This window comes from Mustela erminea, chromosome 15 (genome assembly GCF_009829155.1).
Source record: "Mustela erminea isolate mMusErm1 chromosome 15, mMusErm1.Pri, whole genome shotgun sequence".
NCBI lineage: Eukaryota > Metazoa > Chordata > Mammalia > Carnivora > Mustelidae > Mustela > Mustela erminea.
The window spans coordinates 3,456,655-3,480,429 of NC_045628.1; the positions used below are offsets into that span (position 1 = coordinate 3,456,655).

A 23,775-nucleotide genomic window follows, 5' to 3' on the forward strand; every position below is an offset into this window, starting at 1 on the left:
TCCAAAAATATGCCCACTATCTCTTCAAGTGCCCTACCGAAGTAGGTCTGTTCCCAATTTTAAAGCAGCTTTCCTGACAAGACTCTGCACAATACAGTCTTTCTTTTATGTGTTTGGATGTCTGCTTCCCTCTCCCATCAGCCTTGTTTCCCTCCCTGCGGATCTGAGAATGTCACTGTGTTCCTTTAAAACACGGTTCTTTCTACTTTTACCACGCGAAGCACTTTCTGTGCCTACTAGGTAACCTTTTCCAAACAGAAACAGCTCCAAACCGCAGCACGTCCATATGCCCGCCACGAACAGTCCTGCACTGGTTCCTGGTTCTGTGTCATTTTCACATACTCTCGGGCGCGTTGTATCTAGCAGCTTCCCTGACTTGCCTGTCTCATGCGTCTTCACCCGTCTATGCTATCAGGGGTCTGTCCTCTCCAGCTGCTTAGTCGCTCATCATCTGTCCATCCAGCCCCCCACTCCTCCAGCGGTGCCTCCCTCTCTCCAGTCACTCCTCCACCATCTCTCTATTCAACCCCACATCCACGAGTATGTCCATCCACCCATTTATCCAACCAACTATACAGCAGTCCGTCCGTCCGTCCGTCCGTCCATCCATCCCAACATTTGCCAGGCGCTGATACCCAGCACCTTGCCAGGTTCTAGGACCCCAAGGATGAATAGAATATGGCCTATCCTTTCAAGAAGCTCAGAGCAATAACCATTTAACTAAAATTTATCTTCCTCAAGCTGAATTAACATATTTCCCTATTTGCTTCTTGGATTCACTGCGTTTCTAAGGATGGACATTAGTTTATGTGTGTACATTTCATTGTTATTATTTCAATACTTCACATTTTCATGGCAGCTTTGAAAAACTACCAAATGGAAATATTCTAACGTTCAGCCTGGCTCTAAATGTATTTTTAAACATCCTCAGAGGATACATTTATACTAAAATACAATTTCTCTTTGTTATAAATAGACTATTCTTGAAGTTTAACTTCAACACAGAGAAGATAATTACAGCCACACACATCGAACAGAGTACCACGTCTTCAGGTATTTGAGGAAGGTGGTTCTGCTCGAATTACATATAATTACAGGTTTAGAAAACGAATTACTCTCACCTAGAACAGTATGACCTGTACAGCAAACAGAGATGAACAAAAACTCCTATTCTGAGCTGACTGGTGAGTAACTCCCTATGTGACCCCACACATGGCTTCATTCCAGAAATCATATCTAGGTGGTCAAGAGCTTGACGAAAGCAAACCTCTTCTGCTCAAAGTTACCCATCAGGAAAAGCAGACCAAAGCCAGAGCCTCACAAAGCCGACCGGCTTCGGAGTCAGAGAGGAGGCCATCGGAGGGGTGGATGCATTCGTTGAAGGAACAACATTGGTCTCGGTTTTTAACAAAATGGCCTCAATACTACGAAAAATTACCTGCCTCGTGGAATGTGTATGCTATAAATGATTAGCTGCAGTGAACACACAGTCACAGCCCGCTGTCCTGCCCGAGACCTGCACACACACGCGCGCGCGCACACACGTACGTGCAGGGGGCCCTCCCCCACCAGTGTCCGCCAAGTCTCTGCCTCGTGTGTCTTCTGAGGTTTGCTTTGCTTCTAAAACTGGGACGACTCCTGCCGCCCTGGCTCTTATATCATTCGTCCTAAAGAGCATTTTTAGATATTAAAAAAAGATACTTACATCGATCTCCTAATTTTCCAAATATCTGTAGCGTGTGTGCTCACATCTTCTCTGAGACTCATCGGCATGGATGTTTGCGAACCGTCTCTGCTTTCGACTCCCAGAGAGTCAGGCCCTCGTGTCATCTCGAGAACCGCCCTATTTCGTGTGGCCGACTCACACTTGTTAATAACGTCGGTTTTAAAGGAGATTTCACTCTTCAAGGGAGTTAATAGGCCCATCTACCAAAGGCCGCTGTCCCTTCCCCGCAGCGGCTCCCCGTCCCTCCTACCTCTGCTGCTGCAGGCCGTGTGCACTGGCTTCCCAGCCCTGCTCTTGCGTCCGGCAACACACTGGTTCATGCTTAAAGCATAAATCAGGTCACCTCATTATCCTCTTTAAAGCTTATGGATGGCTTCACGGTGAACTTGAAGCAGAATGTGGTGTTTTGATGCAACCAAGGTCCCACGGGCTTGGTCCCTGCTCACCGCTAAGCCTCATTCTCAAGGTGGTGACTTGGTGTCCCCAAAGGGTGAACCCGGTTCCTGATCAGCAAAAAAAATCCTTGGCTATTACAAGGTTTGAGGCATGCAGTAGGTGCTTAATAAAGGCTTGCTGCAGGACTGAATAACGCCAGATTGATACACATGAGACGGAGCCCTGGGTAAAGCATGGACAGAACCGCCACTTTTTAGTAACTGTCAGGCGATTGTTAATGACCGCCGGGGAGGACTGAGCTCTGGAGGACCACAAGTCACTGTCAGAGTGAAGGATTTTTTTCACTCTTCCCAGTAATCAATTTGTTAGTAATTTCTCTCATTAATTTTCCTCCCTAGTGCAGTGATAATGAAAGCGTAAGGTTGAGAAACACTGGCCCACGGCATCGTTCTCTCCCGTCTCCCAGTTCCTGGTTCTCCAGCCAGCCTGCCCCCCCGCCCAGCCCTCAGCTGAACTTGTCTCAGGGGGTGGCACCGTCGGCTCCCGCCCTGGACCCTGCCTCCTGCTCCTCAACTTTCACATCTCAGCCCACACGTGTTCATCGTAGCGATGCTCTTCATGACAACTGCCTCTCTAAACCAGCGTCCTGTGGGTTCCTTCCCAGCACGGAGCTGACTGTGGTTCCCCTCCCCCTCTCGGCCCTGCTAGCTCGCAAGCCTGTGGAAGAAGGCCACGGCGTTCCGCCTTTACAATGCACCGTATCTCCTCGTGTAGCTTCAGGGACATCAGGGGTGCTCAAAAGATGCTCGTTGACTCAATCGGCCAATAATCCTGGAGCTGGAGGAAGTGAACTGGACTTGTAGGGGACGAGAGCTGGATTAGGAATGGGCACGGCTCCGCTTCCCGGACCGGTTATTAAGTGCAGGTCTTACACGGAGCCCTTTGTGCTAGGAAGCTGAGAGGAACGCTCTGAAGAAGCTACCATGTCGGGAAGGCTTGATGGTGGACACCTTCATTTCCCAAGAAAAAATGTGGTCGTCAGTACATTTATTCATTCCTTCAGCAAATACATGTTCGGTATCTACTGTGTGCCAGACGCCGTTGAGAAAGTAATAGTGAAACACACAGACATACACACACACACACACGCACGACAATACTTACTGTATGTATCTAGAGAGATATATCTGAAGAAGACGTGGGAGTTTTCCTCAGTGGAGTTCAGAGTGAAAGAGGAGAGAGACACACTGCCCAGGAATCAGACTTTGTAATATTATTTTTTAAAGCTGACTCAGCAAATTCACACCCAACCTTTGGAGTATATAGCTCTGGGTAGTTCGATGATGGGTGATCTGTATTTTTTCTTTAATTTTCACTATTTTTCAAATTCCTTATCAAGAATAAACACTACTTTCATAACACAAATGTGTTCGTGTGTGTGTGTGTCTAGTACAAGAGAAAAAAGGAAGTCAATATTGTGCATGGGTATAGTAATTCTCAGTTTATAATGCACATAGCACCAAGAGATACTCTAAGATCCCTAACGTTTATTATTTTTAGCATTAATAATTCTAGAGAAAGGAAAGGGATGTGAGAGAAAGAATTTTATAGGCTATTTTCTAGCCTGTACTTACAGCTGATTTATGAAGTGCTCCTTGAGTAATAAAACAAAGGTTATAAACCATTAATTTATTGTGCTAATAAGAGCCAAGGGCTCTAATACCATTGTCTTGTCTTAGAAGATATAAAAAAAAGTAGAAGGTGCTTAAAACTTCAACAATTTCTTGCTCTTACTTTTATTATCTTTTCTCTACTGTACTTTTTTAGATTAATGAAATAATAAATCCTTCATCCAACTGATTTTATTTAATGTTATAGTAAAATGTTAATCTTGCAATGCTCAGCACTGTAAGAGGGGCTCCTTCAAAGACCATATATTTTATGGAGACGCGCCATGAAATCTAGGCCACCCTGTGAAAATCACACTCGAAGATGACGGTAAGGAAAATAATTCTTGCAATTTTTTTGTTAGTGAACCAACACAAATAGGAAAAGTGTATTTCCCTAGGATTTGGGGTTTGTCTTTTGTGAGAGCCCCTGGCTGTTTCTTTCCGGATCTCTGTCCCTCTGCCCCTCTCTGTCTGTCTGTCTCTCACACTCACATGCCCACACGCGCGAGAGTAGCCATCGTGTCGTGGGCTAGTTGGGAGGAAGCTGAAGCTCCCGTTCTGTTCCTCACTGCCTGCCTGTCCAATCGTGGCTAAGTCCCCGGAAGTCTCCCCGGGTCTGCCTTCTCATCCTGGCGCCATGTCGCCTTCTCTCAACATTCCTTCCAGGGTTCCCAGCAACAGTTCCCTGCGCCCCTGTCTCGAGGAGCCTCCCCTCACTGGACTCCCCTCCCTGCCTTCCCACAGAACTTCCCAAAGTCCTCGGAACATGACCGAAGGGACAGTGAAACTTCACCACGAAAGCCTTCCCCGGCGCGGGCCAGCCATTCCCCCGCACCGACTGGCCCTGCGCTCCGAGCCTCTGTGTCGGCAAATGGCGCCCCGAGCCGCGCTCGGACGGACTCCGACAGATTTGTTTCTCCCTTCGTCATCCCACCAGATGGCTTTAAAATGAATATAGCATTCAAATAACTACACAGAAAAAATCATCCTATAACCAGTTGATTCATATAAAATGTGTGAAAATCAGATTATACCATTTATTTTTCCACTTAGAATTAGTAGTTTCAAAAGTTTTCACTTTACATAAATGACATAACACAGCAAAACAAGCATGTTCCACATGGGCCTAAGTGCCTGCCAGTCACTTTTCCGTGGTGTGGGGAGACCAGGGCAGAAAGCGCTTGATTCCATGTGCCTAGCTTTGGAGGGATTATTTTCAAAGGCGCCTGAAAGTCGAACTGAACTAAAAAATGGACGTATTTAGATAGAGCATGTATCAGAATAATTGTTAAAAACAAACCACGGACGGTTAATAACTTGCGGATCCACACAACTTGCTTTCACTCTGTGACTTAATTCGAGCTCTCTGCATTTTTTCCACAAATGAAGTCACCTGAAGACTGTTTCATCAAGAAAACTGTACCTGGTGCGACAGAGAAAACTGAGATCCTGCAAGAAATAACACGGGGCTCTCACAAAAGTACTGCAAGTCAGTCATATTGTGTCTACTCAGCTTACTTCCAGAACCTTCCGCTCCTCCTCAAACAACTGGTGTAAATCCACATCAAATAAGGCTGAGGCACGGAGGAGGCTGCCATATTTGAAAGAACAAGTCATTTCATTGTCTGCACGAACAAGAAACGACCAGAAAGAAGGACTCCTTGGCAGCCACCACTACATCCTGATTATTTTTCACTTTTGTTCAAAACAAAAGCATCTGATGTGAAAGCCACGATGTTGAGAATGTTAAGAGAACAGCATCACGAGCGGGTTTGCCAACACTTGTGGCGAGTGGTTGGAATCCTGTGACAGGAGGCGGGAGGGTCCTTCAGGACGTGAGGCGGCCGGGCGCCTGGGGCCTCAGTGGGTTAAAACCTCTGCCTTCGGCTCAGGTCATGATCCCAGGGTCTTGGGATCGAGCCCCACATCGGGCTCTCAGCGGGGAGGTCTGTTTCCCCTTCCTCTCTCTGTCTGCCTCTCTGCCTACTTGTGATCTCACTCTGTCAAATAAATAAATAAAATCTTAAAAACAAAAAAGAAGTGAGGCAGAAAATACAACAGGTTACTTAGCACTTGAAGGCAAAAGCGCTTTGGAGCAAAACAGAGTCAGTGTGACGAACATGTCTTTTTCAAAAATGCTCACGATAATTAATTTGACCCTATATAATATTCTATTTAAATTGTATTTATGGGGTGGTAACAAATTTTAAAAATAATTCTCAGTTACAGAAAGTAACTTATGAACACATTCATCTTCGAATCATAGAGATGGGCTGCACTTCTGACTGTGGTCTCCAAACAATGCCCTGGATATCACCACTCTCAGGTTTTTGTGGTGAATTATTCCAGATCGTAAACAGTCTTAAACACCGTGTATCCATGTAAAATGTATAGTATGATTTGGCCGCTTCTTAGGGACCAAGACTTATCCGGTACCATCCACCGCGCCTCCTTCCCCTTTGCCCCCTGTCCTGGGGACGCAGGAGCCAACTCGACACACGCCAATCCCGGGTGACGGACAGGCTGTCCGCGACCTCAGAGAAGGTGTGCGACCTGTGTGCGACCTGAGGGCTGAGGGGGAGCAGGGCGGAGGGAACGTTCTGGAGAGCTGGGGGCGCCCGCAAGTCCGATGACGGGAGGGAGCGGGCCGGCAGCCTCAGGCTGGGGATTTACCGAAACGGCTTACGACGACTGTTCTGAGACTGTCCTCGCTCAAGTCCTGAGCTGCAAGCCAGTGTCACCTTGACTCCGTCTCCGGGACGGTCTCCCAGAGCTGTTTCCGGCCCGGGGCTGCCTAGACGGCCGGAGCCGGAGCGGGGGCTGGGGCTGGAGCGGGGGCTGGGGCTGGGGCTGGGTCTGCGACGGACCGGAGTGAAACCGCCGAGTCCTTGCTTGGCTCCGGCTCTCCCTGTCCCTGTCCGGCTGCTCTTGCTCCTCTCGCTCACCCTCCTTCTCCTCCTCCCCCCCAAGATGCAGCGAGGAAGGGGAGTCCCAAAGCTCTGGGCTACGTGGGGGTCCCTGGCTGACGGTCCGGTAAGAGCGGCCGGGATCAGAACCGACCTGCCACGGGCCGCCGTCCCTGCGACTCTCCTGCACCGCCAGGTGAGCGACCAGCGTGAGGCGACACGGACCCGATCCGCTCAGAGTCGCGACGAGATGGCACGTGCCTCTGGTCAAAGCTCGCGCCGCGACGCAGAACCTTCGCCCGTCGAGTTGCGTCATCTGAACAGAAGCGCTTCGGCCGGTTGCGGTCAAAGATACAGATCCAGTCCAGTGCCGTGGGAAGACCGCAGCCTCCGCGACCCAGACGCGGGACCCAGACGCGGGTCCCGGCAGAGCGGCCCTTGCGCGGAGACTGGGCGGGAACCGCACCTGGGCCCTCGGCCCGCAGGCCCGTCTGCGAGGCTCCATCGCCTCCGGTCTCAGACGGGCTCCTACATCCACCGAGCCGACTTTCCCGTCTCCGCGCACCCTTGCTCTTAGGTTCAAATCAAAGAAGGCCAGAGCTCGGAATAGTTATAACATGTCCTACAGATGAGCGGAATCACCGTGCGTAAATGATTAACAGTTCCAGGGCCTCCCGCACTGACTCCGGGCCCACAACTCCGCGGAGAATCAATCAGTAAACAAACCCAACGCACTGAACGGGGCAGGTCTCTCTCCGCCTCGGAAGCAGAAGCGGACGCGTTGCTACGATGTACGCAAGTGGGAGAAGACGGGCGCGGACCCCTGCTGACGCCTCCGAGGCTTCCCTGCACGGAGCCTGATCCATGTAAAGGAGAGCGGAAGCGCCCACTACCAACACCTCCAAGACCCATCAGAGCGGCGCAAGAGGCTCATCGTATTTTTAGCAAAGAGAATTGAATTTCCAGCTAACGCTCTGCGCAGTTTCCCACAGTAAAGACGGCTCCGATCCCTGCTGGCTCCTAGCGCTGCTTTGAAAAATATGGGCACGAGGGACTCTTAATTCCCGCTAACCATTCAGACCCAAGGATGAACACTGACTGCTTAATAGAAACACACATCGTGACTCTCGGTAATTTGGGAATCGTGCTCGAAAACGACAGCCATCCGTTAGGACCTCACTGCGGCTTCCACGGCTCCGCGGTGGCCTCGTCCTGGTCCACCGCCGGGAGGGAGTCAGAGCCACTCCTCCAGCCGCGAAGGACACGTTTCAGACACACGCTTTGCTTTTGAAACTGGAGAGTCTGACTTTCCAGGTCAGGAATAAATGATGTTTAAAAAAAAATTCTTCTGCTGGGTCACCTGGGTAGCTCAGTGGGTTAAACACGTGGCTCTGGATTTCGGCTCAGGTCATGAGATGGAGCCCGGCCTGGGGCTCTGCACGGGACATGGAGTCTGTGGAAGATTCTCTGTCCCTCTCCTCTGCCCTTCTCGCTCGCTCTCTCTTTCTAATTAAATAAATTATTTAATTGCAAATTCTTTTGCTCTCTGTCTAGCATAAAAGTGTAACATGAACAAGCTTTATTTCTAGGAAGCCAAGGATCTGTCTTACTATAGAAAGTACACGGGACGTTATGTTTTGGAGAAGCTGAAGAAAGCCATCTTCCCTACCAGCTCGCCACGGAACACACAACCCGACACGCGGAGAGTAAAAGGGTTCATGTATTTCTTTCGTCCCGTATTTTTAGTCTCCTTTTGGGGAGTGAAGAAGTGGGGAAAACAGACCAGTGCAGTGAATGGGGAACGTGTCCCTGTTTTTTATTTTGATGCACTTCTTCAAAGTTCCTACGCGTGTTGCGATATAATACCTCCCCCAGCTGCGATTTCGAGTGTCCCAGCCCTCGCAGTGGTGCAGAAGGAATGGCTGTCGGGAGGCACCTGTGTGGGACCCCGATCAGAGGACTGATGTGTGTCGCACACCGGGCTTACCACCCGCTGGGGGAACAACTCTTCCAGAGGCCCTCGCCTTTTCTCCACAACCCATGCCGCCTTTCAGTATTAATAAAGCATATTATCCTTATCTGTGCGTCTTTCTTCTTCTTCTTCTTTTTTTTTTTTTCTGAGAGAGAGAGAATGGGAAGAGGACGAGCAGGAGGCGCGGAGGGAGAGAGAGAATCTCAAGCAGAGGCCGAGCTCAGCAGAGCCTGACGTGGGGCTCCGTCTCGGGACCTGACTTCACAACCTGAGCCGAAACCAAGAGTCAGACCCTTGACCGACCGTGCCACCCAGGCGTCCCTCGGAATATACTTTAAAGGGAAAAAAATACAAGAAAATCTCAGAGTTCCGTGTTCGGGAACCACTACTGCCCAAAGACTTAAAAATCCCAGCAGTGATTCAGTCACGATGACGTCCGTGTCCGGGAGCCCATGTCCCCGTTCTGAATGTGAACCCGCCTCTCTGCCCCGGCTGCAGGGTGGTGAGCGGACGCTGTCCCACATTAGTGACCCCCCTCACTCCCTTTCCAATCCCACATCCGAGTACACGGCTCCTACCGACCGCATGCGCCTCCGCCTTCAGACTACTTAAAGCTCGTCCCATTATTAGTTGAAAACAAAGGAAAAGGAGAGAAGGTAATAGAGAGAGAGACTGGGCGGCACAGACGATGGAGTCATCAGTCATCGGTCTGACATTCCAGGTTCCATGTCCTCTTCCGCAGGCGCAGGAAGGGCCAATGCCAGCCCCCCCCCCCCGCCGCCCCGTATACGCGGCCACATACAACCAGTGACTCCGAACCATCAGAAGGGAAGCACGCATCTCTGGCCTCGTCTGTTATCTTACATGGTCTCTTAGAGATGCCCAGGCTTTTCAACATGACATTTATGGCTGCTTGTGGTAATTGTTAGTTTTGCCAAAGCGACTGGCAGCCATGCTCTTTGCCACGTGGGCACGTTCTGCTGTTCTACGGCTGGAAACATCCCAGGCCTTCTGATGTCTGCGTCTTTCTTCTGTTTCCCATTCCTGAATCGCCCTTGGGAGCAGGATGTTCCCAAATGCTTTCAGAAGTTTCAAACCTCCTGTTCTCCACACTCATCACAGACAGCATTCTGATGTTATTTCAGGTGCTGAACAAAATCAGAACTGTACCCCGCTGTTTCTGGGGAGCCCCCCAGGCTCTTCTGTGTCATGTTAGTTCTTCCTTCTGGAAGGAGGAGCTCTCGCTCCCACGGGCCCCTGGACTCTGCCAACCAAGGGGTCACACAAAAGACTGAATATTTCCAGACACAAACCTTTTGCCATGGAGTGAGGTAGAAGGGACAGTGACCTCTCCGGTGTGTGGCAGCTGAGAAGCAGAAAACAGGGCCCCCCCAGCCCTGGACGAGCCAGGGAGTGGGTCTGAAGAAGGCAGGATCCAGGCGAGGGGCCAAGAAACCAACACCCTCGTCTGCTCTCCCCTCACTCCCTTAGAAAGCCCGAGTGACAAGGGGACTGACACACGGGCCAACAACATGCGGCACGAACTTCTCGTCCGTGCTGTGGAGGGAGCCCGCGGGCCCCCCTCGCATGTCCCCCACCACACGCGACAACGGGAAAATCCGAAAGACCCACGTGCTCCCAGGGACCACGCCAGTGGCTCGTCGCAAACACGCTCCCGTTTTTGCCACGGAGGCTGCTGGCAGCCACGGGGACCCAGCTGGTGCGTTCCAATCCCGAGCTGCGACACCAGGTCGCCCGCGGGTCACTCACCTGCCAGCCTTGCAGTTTGCACCGCTGGAGAACGAGGCGGCACTTCTCCGCGGCAGACAGCGGCTGCTTCTCGCCCGGGAGCGTATGGGCCAGCGGCTTGTACCTGCGGAAAGCAGTGGGGACACGAAATCCGTGACTGAGTGTGTCAAGCAAATGCATCTTCTGTCCGGCAGGGTCATCTCGGTCCCACCGTTCCTTAAAACGTCCCCAAAGCCCACTTGATTCCCCCGAGCCCCCAAGTCTCCATCCACCGTGCACTGAACCTCGTCCAACCGCGACATAACCCTCTTCTGCCACGTGAGGATGAGTTTTTAAAATGAGCCAAATATGTGTTTCAATCCTTTAACGCAGGTTTAACACTGTTATCGCGGACTGACGGAACCATTTAACAGAAGGAACTGAAGGAAAGAAAACTCCTTGTTTTCATGTAAATATTTAGAATGCTCTCAAAAATATGCCTTTTAAGAAATCTTAGAATTCCTTATGACCATTTGAAATGAACCTAGAGATAATAAGAATCTATAATGTGGATATCAGAACATCTGGAAGCTTTATTCAAGTGGGATCTAGAGCCGCTCTGCCCACCTATAGGGTTTTATCAATCCTCTAGAAGGACATTTGTTTGTTTATTTATTTATTTGAAAGTTCCTCTGAATAACTGACATTCCTGAGCTGAAATCCATGGCAATATAATGGTTTTTTATGGATTTTTAAAATGCCCTTCAAAATTCTACCAGCCACTTAAAAAATCGATGTAAAATTTCCCTTGCATGCACGTTATTTAACCTGGCGTGGAGGTAAACTGTGTTAGAAGATGGGGGAAGAAGAGGAGGAGGAGGAGGAGGAGGATGGGGAGGGGGAGGGGGAGGGGGAGGGGGAGGGGGACAGAGAAGAGGAAACAGGCAAGGATTCCTGTAATTGCATTTAGTTGGACTGTGTTTACGATTCCCACGTTGCTTTGGGAATTTAATGCCCAAAGGTAAATCACTTAAGTTCTCTGTGACTTTCTGTAAAATGTCTGTGATTTCCATCCGAAGTTTGTGGCAGCAAATCTGGCAATTTCTAAAACGAGTTACTTGCTTGCTTAGAGCAAGGAAGGAAGGAAGGAAGAGCACCGCTTCCCCGTTTGTGTCCCGTATCCACCGGGCTCCCTCTTAGCAGCCAGGAGAGCACTGGACGTGTGCCCCCCGACCGCCACCCCAGAGTGGTCCCCCTCTAGGGTTCTGTCGTGTTCCCTCGCCGGGGGTGCCCAGCACGGGGGGGCACGGCCGTGGTCACCGTGGGTCTGGCGCGGTGAGTGCTCCGAGCAGACACGCCCCTTGTGACTCTGGCAGTAGCACACATTCATTTCCTTTCTCCGTCCTCGCGCCACCGCGGAGCCCTCAGTCTGTTCGTCGACCTGGGCTGACAACGTCCTCATCTCGGGAGCCACACGTCAGATGAAAGGCATCAACGTCAGCCACAACCCTTCCTCCTCACACGGAATTTTGCTCCTGTATCGGACTCAGGGCCCAGGAGGGCGTGAAAAGAGCAGGGAGCCGAGCCTGGACGCGAGCAGGAGCGCGCCAGAGCAAGGACGGGAAACCTCGCTCACCTTCGGATCACAGCGCACGGACTGAAGTGATCTGTGGAATACGGAAGTATTCAGTGATTTCTTTTTCTTTTTCTTCTTCTTTTTTTTTTTTTAATAAGAGGCAAGAATGGGATTTCCTATGCAGTAGGCACTGGGGTTGGTGTCTGTCTCGTCTACTGGTCTTAGTGTGTGGTCGTTGCCGGAGAGATCAGGGTGTCCCCAGGGTAGAAGAGAACAGACACAATGTGCGGAATGGGGCGTGCGTGTGTGCACGTACATGTGTGTACGTGCGTGTGTGCATGTGCGTGCGTGTGTGTGTGTGTGAAGGGCCAGGACTGGGAGTTTTGTGTGCAGAGGGCAGTGGGGTGGGCTCTCCAGAATTGTGGGCGTGTAACATGCGCACATCAGTGAGCAGATGCAGATTAGGTGTATAACGGGCCATCTCGGTCTCTCGGCCATCCCCGACACGGTTCAGGCAGGAACCAACAAGCCCCCGGCCCCAGATGGTTCTAGAGCGGAAAGGAAAGGGCTGGGGCGTGAGAGACAGAAGCGGTCAGCACTCGGCATCAGCCGCACACCAGACTGCAGAGAAGAGAACTCCAGGCTCTCCGACCTTCGGGTGACTGGGCCTCTGACGGAAAACTCAGCTCAGAATGAAATACAGACTCATTCAAGCGCGCAGGAAAGCCAGCACGTTCCTACCATTTAGCCAGAGTCACACAATGAAATGAAATCACTCAAATTATCTTTTTATTCTCTTACAATTGTCTCATTCTGCAGCTCTGCTCATTATCACGGAGAACTCAACTGACGTAATTCGAGTATCTGAAGGCTGTACGAACAAGTCAGAACAAAGATCTTACACCGGGGGCTTTTCCCCTCACTTTATATTGTTCTTGTGACATCTAAAATGGTATAGTTCTGACATTTCAACTGAAAAGACAAACACATCATCCCAAGTGAGGGCCTCTATTTTAGTGTAATTAAAAACATCTTGCTCTTTGGAACGGGCGTGTCATCTCTGGGTGGCGTCCCGGGTCGATCACTGAGCTAACACAGGACCTCGCAGAAACTCCAACCCAAGACCAAGGGGCTAGGGATGAGCCTGGGACAGTGTGTGGGCGCTGAGTGCAGGTGTGACTGGACGTGAGACTCCGAAGCTTTCCTTCCCCACAGCTCTCAGCCTCTGTCATCCTCGACACCCCGAAGAGCTCTGTGTTCGGCTGGTACCTGCCCGTGTCTGAGACAGATCAGCCGACTCGAAGATGTCAATGTCAAGTCTCCTGAACAGCTCACTGTTGCCTCATCCTGGTTTGGGTTGGAGGGAATCACTGGGATCTAATTCAATGTCCAGAGCCCAAGTCCCGGGCTCATTCTTTTGGGCTCATTCAATCAATTAGCCGGTAAGCACAGGAGTCCTGGCTGAGCACAAGATGCGCACACGGAATGCGCCCGATGAAGACCCTTACATCCTCTGACGGAGACGGGAAGACCAGAAACACAGATGAGGAGCCACGTCACGTACAACGAGAGAGACGGAGAAAAATGGGGCAGGGGAGTTTTCACGGAGAGCAGGTATCTGCCGGCAGGGAAGTGAGCTGTGGGGCCCTCCGGGGAACAGGAACCCTGGCTGAGGGAACAGCAAACCCACAAGCCCTGAGCGGGGTCATGTGCGTGCGCCCGTGTGAGCAATCCCAGGGCAGCGGCCGCAGCTGGAGCAGAGAGGGCCGAGGCAAGGTCCAGGGGCAGAGTCACAGGAAGGAGGTGACCTCGCAGGTGACTGTAAGCCCTCAGCTCTGACCCTGAGAGCCCAGGACACAGTGATTTGAGCAGATGGGTCCTACCCTGGGACTCCAGAAGGGTCCCCAGGAGCTGGCGGCCCCGGGCATGGGCATGTACAGCGGACAGCCCCGGGGTCTCTCCAGAGGCCCTTCCCGCAGCCCAGGAGGGAGGCAGCGTTCATGGGAGGAGCTGGGTGGGTGCAGACCAAGGCCGGCGGCGCACAGTGGGGTTTCCTGATGGACGGATGTGGACGCGGGAGGGAGGGGAGGTGCGCCTGCGAAGCTGGAGGGCAGAAGTGACCTTCGTGGAGACGGAGCGCCCGGGGACAGCGGCTGCTTCAGACGGGGGGACGGGGTGGTGTCAACACCATGGCGGAGGGCGCAGGAAGAATTCCACGGGAGCCTCAAGGACGGGGTCACTGAAGTGAGCCGACGCCCCGAAACAGTCTCTGCCTGCCTATTGCCAGTCGCTCCGTTGGGGCCCCTTTCGCCTGTCACCAGCCACGGCCTCCCGGCCAGGACGGCGGCCACCGTCCAGAAGACGTCTCCTCGTGCTGAGTGCTTGTGGGTCCCTGAGGCCGAAACCGAACACTGTGTCTGGCTCCCCTTGTGAACGTGTCTGCCGACTTTCAACCTCCTTCCCCCAGACCGCCCAGGGCCCCGATGGCCGATACTGGGTGAGGCCTGGGGTCGGGGGGCGAGTTCTAGCACAGTTCACAGTTCCGGAAAGCTCTCTCACCTGCAGGCTCGTCATTAAGTACCCTCTGGACACCAAGGGTCCAAGTACGAAAACTCTCCTCAACCCACACGCACCCCCGGGCACAGGATGACTCGGGAATCGTAACAGACATCCCGGTCGTTGGCAGAAATCATGGGTGGAGGGACCCCAATGTCCGCGGTGTTGGCTCGGGGTCTCTGCGGTCTGAGCGGGGCAGGCGGAAGCGGAAGAGGGAGGGCAGAGCAGACGCTGAGCCGTGCGCAGGGGAACCTAAGGGACGCGGTATTTGTCTTTTCCAAAGCGATCGTTCCTTCTAGCTTCAAGGAGAACGCGGACGTGCTATTTCTCGTGAGCTTAGAGACAAAACAGAGCTCACGGGGTGACCACAGAGGCAGGGTGACCACTCATTTGACTCCTGTAAGAAGCCCACCACGGAACCGGAGAGTCACTTCCTTAGAAAAATACAAGGTATGTGTATCGAGCTAATGTTTACCAACAAAACACAACAAAACCACTAAAAACAACAACAAACCCCACCTCAGATGCAATTTCTCTGACATGGTTTGTGTGCTGAATATTGGCTTCGTCTCTTCACACTCGAGCACAATTTCGTTGTGAAAGTTTTGGTCCCTGAGCCCCTTAAAATTTAATTCTGGTCGGCAAATATTTATTAAGCACCAGTTATGAGCAAGGTACCCTGCCAAGACAGGCACAGCCCACCAGGATGGGCAAAGCGACCCTCTCATCTGACTGCCTATGCTCACGGATGACCTTTTTGGCCAAAATTATATCTCAGAAAAGATGTGGCTTTCTTAATTCAAGATCTCATGAAATTTTCTCATAAGGGTCCTATTTTATTTAGTCAGGAACAACACAATGAGGTTTAGGGAGCACTGTTAACCTCATCCCTCAGGAACGGGACGGGGTAATCCACGGGAAGAGAGAGGGGATGTCGCTGGAGCCCTAGAGGGGAGGTTGGGAGGGGGAGGCAGCCAGGAAGGGCAGGGGAGGGCACCGAGCCCGCAGCACAGGGCGGAGGCACAAGCTCGGGGCTCTGGTGACTCGGAGCACGGAGGAAGGAAAAGGCCAACGGCCCGAGGGGCAGGTACAACCAAGCGAAGTGTTTGGGGCGTTTTCTTCTTCAGGGTCGGGGAAGAACCAGAGAGCCTGTAGGCGACATTTATAGAAATACACAAAGCCTACGTTCTACTCATGCTTATTTGGCAGGACTGCTGTTTTTCTCCAGATTATTGGGTTCCTTCCTGTTTAGCTCTGCTAGGACAACGATGGGGTTTCTTCTAGATCCAGTTCCTTGAGACTTCCTCACAGGGCACCGTGGAGCTTCCCACCTTGCCAGAACGAGGCTGTCTGTCTGCACCGGATCGGGGATGCGTCTCCCCTGTTGTGCGGACTTGCCGGGACCGCTCGTTTTGCGGCTCCCATGCTAGCTCCCACAGCACACGCAGTGCAGGTGCGGAGGGGTGATTTTCTGCTATTTGGGGCTAATTTCCAGCATTCAGAATGCTGAGTGGTGGGTTGAGTGGAACAGCTGCCTAGCAACGGGACTGACATGCATCAGGAAAATAGTGAGCAGTAGGAAGCGGAAGGAGCACGGAGGGCTTGGGGGAGAAATAAAATCTATTTTGACGTGGGGGGAGCGGAGAAGGAAGAGAAACGAGGCAGAGAGAGAGGCTTTGCAGAAGGGCCTTTCAACTACAGAGGAGCACTTTTTTTTTCTTTTAAAGACGACGCGAAAGCAAAGAGAAAAAGTTGCTAAAAATCATCATTCACACAAAAATGCATCGTGTTCCCTAAGTGTGCACATTCTTTTTCTTCTTCCCGTGACTCGGGGTTGAAGACCTCACCTCCCGTGGCAGCTGGTCCGGCCTTCGTCCCCTGAGCTCTCCGTCCTGCGGAGGGCCGGGCCTGCTCCCCGCGACCGCCCGGCAGCTCAGCGTCCCGTGCGGAGCCTTCGCCTCGCGCACCCGCCCGTCGCCCGGCCCGGTCTTCTCCCGGCTTCCCACAGCTCCACGTCTGGCCTTCCCACATTTCTTTGCAGCTGCTGTTTCTTCTGCCTGGGGCTCAACAGCCTGATCCATGCCCTGGTGCATCTCCTGTGTCCGCCTACCCATGACTCCTCCTGGATATTTACCGGAAGGACAGGAAGGGGACACGGCTGTCGCCTGCTACAGCTTTGGGGCCTCCTGGACGGTGCAGGCCTGGAATCTGGACGTGAGTTTATTTTCACATCTACTGGGATCCACATGAAGCCTCTCCGTGCTCACCAGGGACTGCGTATGAGTCGGTTAAAGGAAGATGGCGCTAGGACAGTCCCAGGCCCCCTGCTGAGGCCACTGGTCAAGACGACTTCCCAGCTCTTCCCAAATTATGACAGACAGGCTGCCGTCATCTTTAGAACACGGATGCCCCATTCAAAGACACGGTGGCATTTCACATTCCCGTGTGCCTCCCGGTTCAAGATCCCCAGGAGGACAGTCCTCGGGAAGAGGTGCTGGGAAGAGCCGCCCCGCTGCCCCGCCGTGTCACCCCACAGCCGCCACCGGGCCACCTGCTGGCGGAGTGAGGGGCCTCCCACCCAGCCGTGGGCCGGTCTCCAGGGTTGGAAATGAAGCAGGGAAGCAGGAGAGAGGGAGGGACGGAGAGTAACGAAATGCCTACAGATGCCAGGTGTGACGCCGGGTCTCCGCACAGCGACACGGAATTCTCAAAACCCCAGGACGTCAGTCAAGGCTGTGCGACACCTTCAGCTCGTTTATAGCAGGGCTGGGGGCTAATGTGGCTTTACTAAGGAATGTGGGAGATGAGGTAAAATGAGACCTTTGCCCCTTCTGCTCTGGGGCTTGAGAGGACAAAGGGGACTATTGAGTGGAATAGTGTGTCAGTGAGGAATGTCGCTAAGACACAGCCTGGAAAGCCTGACTCCATGGTCATCCCTACGTCCACGTCTTCAGCTTCGGGCTTAGTCCCTTTCTCTCTCTCTCTCTCTCTCTCAACCTCATCCGGTGGGGGTGAGAGCTGCTTCTGCTACTATTACATTGATAACATTACGGTATGACTTCAGTGTCATCACAGCCAGCATTGTTAGGCATTTATCAGTTAAGACGACAACACAGCATCCAACATTCACACTCAAAGTCTGGCTCGCACCCCACCGTGGAGAGAGTCCCACCAGGAGGAAGGAGGTGGCGCGGAGGGTGAGGGCATCCTGCAGTTCCCGAGAGGCTTAGCCGAGCCCTTCCCAGGCACCGGGAAGTCCCCGGGCTTCGTGCTGCTGGCCCTCTGTGAGCTCTGGGGAAGGTGTGGGGTTTGCTTGTGCTTCAGCTGCTGCTGTATCGGCTGGGGGGACCCAGGCCTGGCCAGTGGGGCAAGGGCTGTGGGTGTGAAGGCGGCCGGCATTCCAGATGGACCCTTTCCCTCAATAGCCTCCCTCCCGGGAAGCAACGGGGGCCTGAGCCTGTGACCAAGCAGCCCGGCCCCCTGGAGATGCAGCCTTATCCCAGGGGACTCACTCACGCATCTGTGTCATCAAGCCAGGGGTTCCCACCCCAGACAACGCAGGAGGTGAATTTAAAAAAAAAAAAAAAAAAAAGGAATGCTAGACTAGACCTCGACTCCTGGGATCAGCCAGTACCAACATGCGGATAAAAAACGAATTCAGAACATCTGCTAAGAATTTACATGACCAGGCTCTCAAATTCTCTTACTTCATGTCTGGTCCCTCCCTTTCATTTGAATTGCGCGACGTCACACGGTGTTCAATGTATTCAAAAAAGGGATGAAAGAGAAACACCGAATGAGAAAGTCCCCGCGGGGAATGTACACTGAGCTCTGTAGGCCTCTACCACTGACCTCAGCCAGGTTTGGGTTTGCTCCGGATAGAGCCCTTGAGTGTCTTCCTACACAGAAACCCCACCCAGGCATGCCGGGCACGCCAGAGCCATCTCTCATGGGGGCCACTGAAGACCGTGCCCTTTCGGGGCGCAGAAGTTATGATGGGGCTGAGATAACAGTGAAGGTCAGAGACCCCACTGCTGTAGCTCCTGGGCTCGTGACGCGCGCCCGGGAGGTCCCTGAGCACGGTCAGCCTGTGCTGACCAGACGGGCTGGTGTCCTACCTCCTCTGTGCTTTGCAGAATTACTGGCGAGGCACAGCCTGTATTCATCAGGTGCAAAAACAGCTCGTTGAGTTAAACTGAAAGAAAGATGTTCATTGGTTGTTCAAGCCTTTAAATGAGAGACCTCTTTAAGCTATACAGTTTGGGTAAAATTATCCCATTTTTAAAGCAATTTCCTCCTTTCAAAGACCTACCAGGGTCAGTGTGACCATTTATTTTTTGAGTAGGGACAGGAAACCAAGGCAGGTCAATTTGTTGGCTAGAAAGTTTTGTTATTCCATTGTTTTCTCTCCCTATCAAACAGAGGGCAATCCTTTTCTGTGGACATGGCTAGAACATTTTATGGAGACTGGTAGCTAACACCAGTTTTATTATTCCAAGAAGTTTATGCCTATTTCAGACATCGAGTGAGTTACTTACTGCCATATGAACCTGCTGTTCAGAATGTCACTGTCATTATGACTTGTTAGCAGATCACAAAGGAGAATGGCTCTGATCCTCCCCAGAATGGTCTGGACCTGCACCGAGATCACACACTGCTTCAGTAACAAGGAAACTGTCTCTTGAACATCCACTCTGAGAGGCTGTGACAGGCTTGAACGATGACTTGGAGATCAGTGTCTGCACCTAATTATGTCGGTTAATTTCAGAGAGAATCACAGTGATCTCTGAACAACACAGGTTTGAACTTTGTGGGTCCACTGACACACAGATTTTTTTTATAGTGTGCCACTATGTTTTCTCTGTCTTCTGATTTTCTTTTCTTTTCTTTTTTTTTTAAAAGAATCTTTATTTTTTTTTTAAGATTTTATTTATTTAACAGAGAGAGTGAGATGACAAGTAGGCAGGTTTCCCGTTGAGCAGAGAGCCCGATATGGGGCTCGATCCCAGGACCCTGAGATCATGACCTAAGCTGAAGGCAGAGGCTTAACTCACTGAGCCACCCAGGCGCCCTGCCTTCTGATGTTTCTTAACATTTTCTTTTCTCTAGCTTGCTTCCTTCTAAGAATACATTATATAATACGTACAGAAAACACGTGCGAATCGACCCGTCATGGGATTGTTAAGGCTTGTAGTCTACAGTAAGCTGTTGGTAGTTTGGGGGAGTTGAAAGTTATACTCAGACTTTTGACTGCATGGAGTTCAGCGCCCCTAACTCCCACACTGAACATGTTCAAGGGTCAACCGTAGTTATGTGTTTTAGAACCACTTTGCTGAGGTATGGCTGACAAAAAGCGGGACATTTTTACTGTATGTAACTGGTTCAGTTTGGAAGTCAGGATAAATCCGTGATGGCATCACCACCGTCTATGCCATAAACATGCCCATCCGCTATGCCCATCCGCTCTGAACGTTCCTCCCACCCTCTTTGGTTCTGTTTGTGTATTTATTTGTGAGTGGAATGTGCAATATGAGATCTACCCTCTTAGAAAAAAGTCTGAGTATATAATACAGTCCTGCAGCTGTAGGCATGACGATGTCCAGGTCTCTGGGCCGTACTCAAGCTGCAGAACTGAGACGTCGTGCGCTTTGTCTTCTCTCCGTCCCTCTACGCCAGCAGCCCACTCTCTGCCTTGACGAGCTGGACTGTTTTGGATTCCACATGGAAGGGAGCTCAGACAGCACTTGCCTTTCTGCATGTGTCTTTTTTGTGTTTCTGTGAAAGTCCAGGTTCATCTGTGTTGTTATAAATGGCACAATTCCTTCACTTTTAAGGCTGAATAATATCCCATCATAGGTACATACTGCACAGAAATTTTAATTATTTACCTGTCACCAATAGGTACTGATATATTTAATTAAAGTTTTAATGTAAGAAAAGACGTGAATGGGGCGCCTGGGTGGCTCAGTCGGTTAAGGGTCCAACTTGATCTCAGCTCAGGTCATGATCTCAGGGTCGTGAGATCCATAAGATTGAGCCCCACGTTGGGCTCTGCGCTGGGTGTGGAGCCTGTTTTAGATTCTCCCTGGCCCCCACCCCCCCCACTCCCACATTTGTGTGTGTGTATATATGTGCACTCTGTCTCTCTCTCAAATAAATAAAATCTTCAAAAAAAGGAGACATGATTAAAATGGGCATTAACAAATGAGCAGTCTCTTCACGTCCACTAACACACCACACAGCTCTGACGTACACACCCTTAAAAAGCTGGTTTGCTTGGGGTTCACCTCTTACATTACTTCCTTTGAGGATTATAAATTAAAATTAACACAATTGTGCAACAGTTCGGTACCGGAGGCAATGGCCAACAAGACACCATCTTGTTCTTGGGAGTCCTCTCCGTTGAGTGCTGGGCACTGTCGAGGGGACCCCTGGAGATTACTTCGATTCACAGAGCTGTGATGAGTCATTGCTTTCGACTAAGCTATGCTACAGCTCTGGAGGGTTAGAGCATAAGCCGCGGGAACCTGAGAACACCGACAATTCCTGTCCAAAGCCACACAGATGACATTTGTCTTGGCAGTGCAAAGAAATTTTGTCAGTAGAGGAGATAAATCTGCGTAAATCAGATTTTCACTTGAACTGGCTTTAACACCTGATTACTCCCCTCTTTTTCTAAGGAGCTGAATTAAAATCTTTGCGATGCCTTATCTTGGTACGAGAGTCTCGATTTTACCTTTTTGAAAAATGACACTTAAGTGCGGAATTCTCCGCAATCCGGTGCGGGGGTTGCGGATTTCAGCTGTGGCAGGTTTGCGTTCCAGCCGCAGTCAAAGCCGAATCACTCCTCTGTCCCGGGATGGTCTCCGAGCTCGGCACTCGGGCTCTGTTTCCAGACGCACCACTTTGTCGAGACCCCATGTGTCAAGATAGCGACCATTTTATACGTCCGATCCAGTAACTGTATTTCAGGGTTTTCTCCTCCTGCTGCATTTCTCTGTTTCCGTATAACCTGATCACTGTGCAGCGCCCAATACCACCCATTTCTCCCTCCTTGACATGGCTTCCCCCGGGGTCCTGCCATCCCGAGGCGTCCCTCCCACGGGACCACCGCATCCTGATCTCCCTCCCCGGCCAGCCCCTCCGTCCTGCGACCACGCACGTATGCTTCCTTGCACTTGCTTCTGGCTGTCCTGGGACATCTTCCCCGAGTGACCTCAGGCACAGTAAGGCTGCCGCTAGCATTTGTGAACTAACGATGGGAAGTTAGTTCATGTACCTCTGAAACTCCATCAGCACCTGCCGGCACTGCACACCAGTACGGTGAATGGCCTGCCGGATGGCCCAGGGGGTCTCCCGACCATGCCGGAAGCCCAGGGGGTCCCACGCCCCACTCCTGCCACACGTTCCCCGTGGATCCTGCTCCACGGGCCCCGCCACGCGTCCACCTCCCCACGTGCGACCTGGAGTCCGCGGAGACCCGCTCCTCCACGTCGGGCTCTGACATGGCTGACCTCTCCTTCATCTCACCCAAACTCTCTCCATAAAGCCTCACCGGCTTCTTTCTCAGCTCCGTCATCAACCAGGACCTGAATATTCCCGCCTTACCCTGTCCGCTCAGTTTTGCCCACTGTTTCGTCAGCACCCCGCAGGGACTCTCCGTCCTCGGCACACACGCTGTGTGTGGGTTCCTTGGTGGTGTCGTCCTTACCTTGCCTTTTCCTGGCTAAACACCTCCCAGCCGTGAGGGTCCCCCACTTCCGCCACACTCAAATGTATCAACCCCCCCATTCTCTCCATTGTTGTGCTGCCCGACACGCTTGCACAGACAACTGCAAACCTTTTTCAAGCCTCAGCTCGATGTCCACGACTCCAAGAAATCTTGGGGGTCCCCTCCCTGGATTCCTCCACTGCCTGGTGCAGATCTGTCTGCAGCACACTGCCCCACCTGGTCTTTGTCATGTCCCTGGCTTCTGAGATGGAATGTTCTAGACGTTCCATATTTTCATCCCTAAAGTAGCTCACAATATCTGACATGTTGAAAACATCCAGCAAACTATTGTTTTTTTTTGTTTTTTTTTTTTTTAAAGATTTTTATTTATTCATTTGACACAGAGAGATCACAAGTAGGCAGAGAGGCAGGCAGAGAGAGAGAGGAGGAGGAAGCAGGCTCCCCGCGGAGCAGAGAACCCGATGCGGGACTCGATCCCAGGACCCTGAGATCATGACCTGAGCCGAAGGCAGCGGCTTAACCCACTGAGCCACCCAGGCGCCCCCAGCAAACTATTGTTAAGTGAGCAGGCAAAGGAAGGAGGAGAAGAAAAGAGAAATGAGGAAGTGGGAGAAAATAAAATTTTAATGATTATTTAACTATTATTTTGATGTAATGAAATCTATCATAGTCTTGTATAAGTAAGCATCTTTATTTACAAGCCAAATATCATTACATATTTTTAAAAAATATTTAGTATTATTTTAATGATAACGGAAGGATATTGCCTTTCCGGTGACCACCCCCTCCCACCAATGTATAAAAACCAGCGACTGTGCTATTCCGTAGCATGTTTCAATAGTCACCACGGTGAAGTGCAGATTTCCAGAGCCAGTCATCTCCCTATTTTTATTTCTAACATGTTTAAGAGGTTTGGCTGCTTTTGTCTGCTGGTCGCCCTCTCCAGCTGGGGGTGGCTGGCGGATCTCTCGCTGACCCCTGAAGAGGCAGGGAGGGGGCAGGGCTGGGTTGGCGGTGGCCGCGGGAGCGAGGGAGCAGGTGTGGCCGCGGGGAGGGGTCTGCTCTGCAGGGGTCCTTCCCCAGGCTGCGGCCCCTGCGGGCTGCGCCCTCCCAGTGCTCTCACCCTCCTCTTGCCCGCTCTAAGTTTCTAAGTACCCCTTTCCCTCAGATGCTGCTCTGCTTCTACACGTTCAGACTGACTGGTATTACAAGAAGGAAGTCTGTGGCCAATTTATTTAAAACCACTTTAAACTGTCTAAAAACAGGACTGCCGAGTAGATGAACTTCAGTGAAAGTGACAGAACAGACCAACTCGAAGCCTACGTCTCTATGTAATGCCTGAGATGTGTGCTGCTCGGAACGGTGTATCCCACGTGTCAGCACGGATCTCCGCTACGGAAGGAAAAGATGCAGGCTACAGCCTCATGAATTCAATCCCAGACCCCCTACCTCTCCCACCGATTGATGCAAGGATTTGCTGCAATGCTGGTGGTCTTGGAAACCCTCTCCAGCT

General features: G+C 51.6%; 1 protein-coding gene across 5 annotated transcripts in view; it reads right to left on the reverse strand.

Moving 5' to 3' along the window:
* Nucleotides 1-23,775, reverse strand: part of MYO16 (myosin XVI) — a 584,648-nt gene that overhangs the window by 85,245 nt on the left and 475,628 nt on the right. For all 5 annotated transcript variants that reach the window (XM_032314881.1, XM_032314880.1, XM_032314879.1 and 2 more), the window contains exon 28: nt 10,441-10,543. In XM_032314881.1, the coding sequence (XP_032170772.1) occupies nt 10,441-10,543 (103 nt within the window). The remainder of the gene's footprint in view (nt 1-10,440; nt 10,544-23,775) is intronic.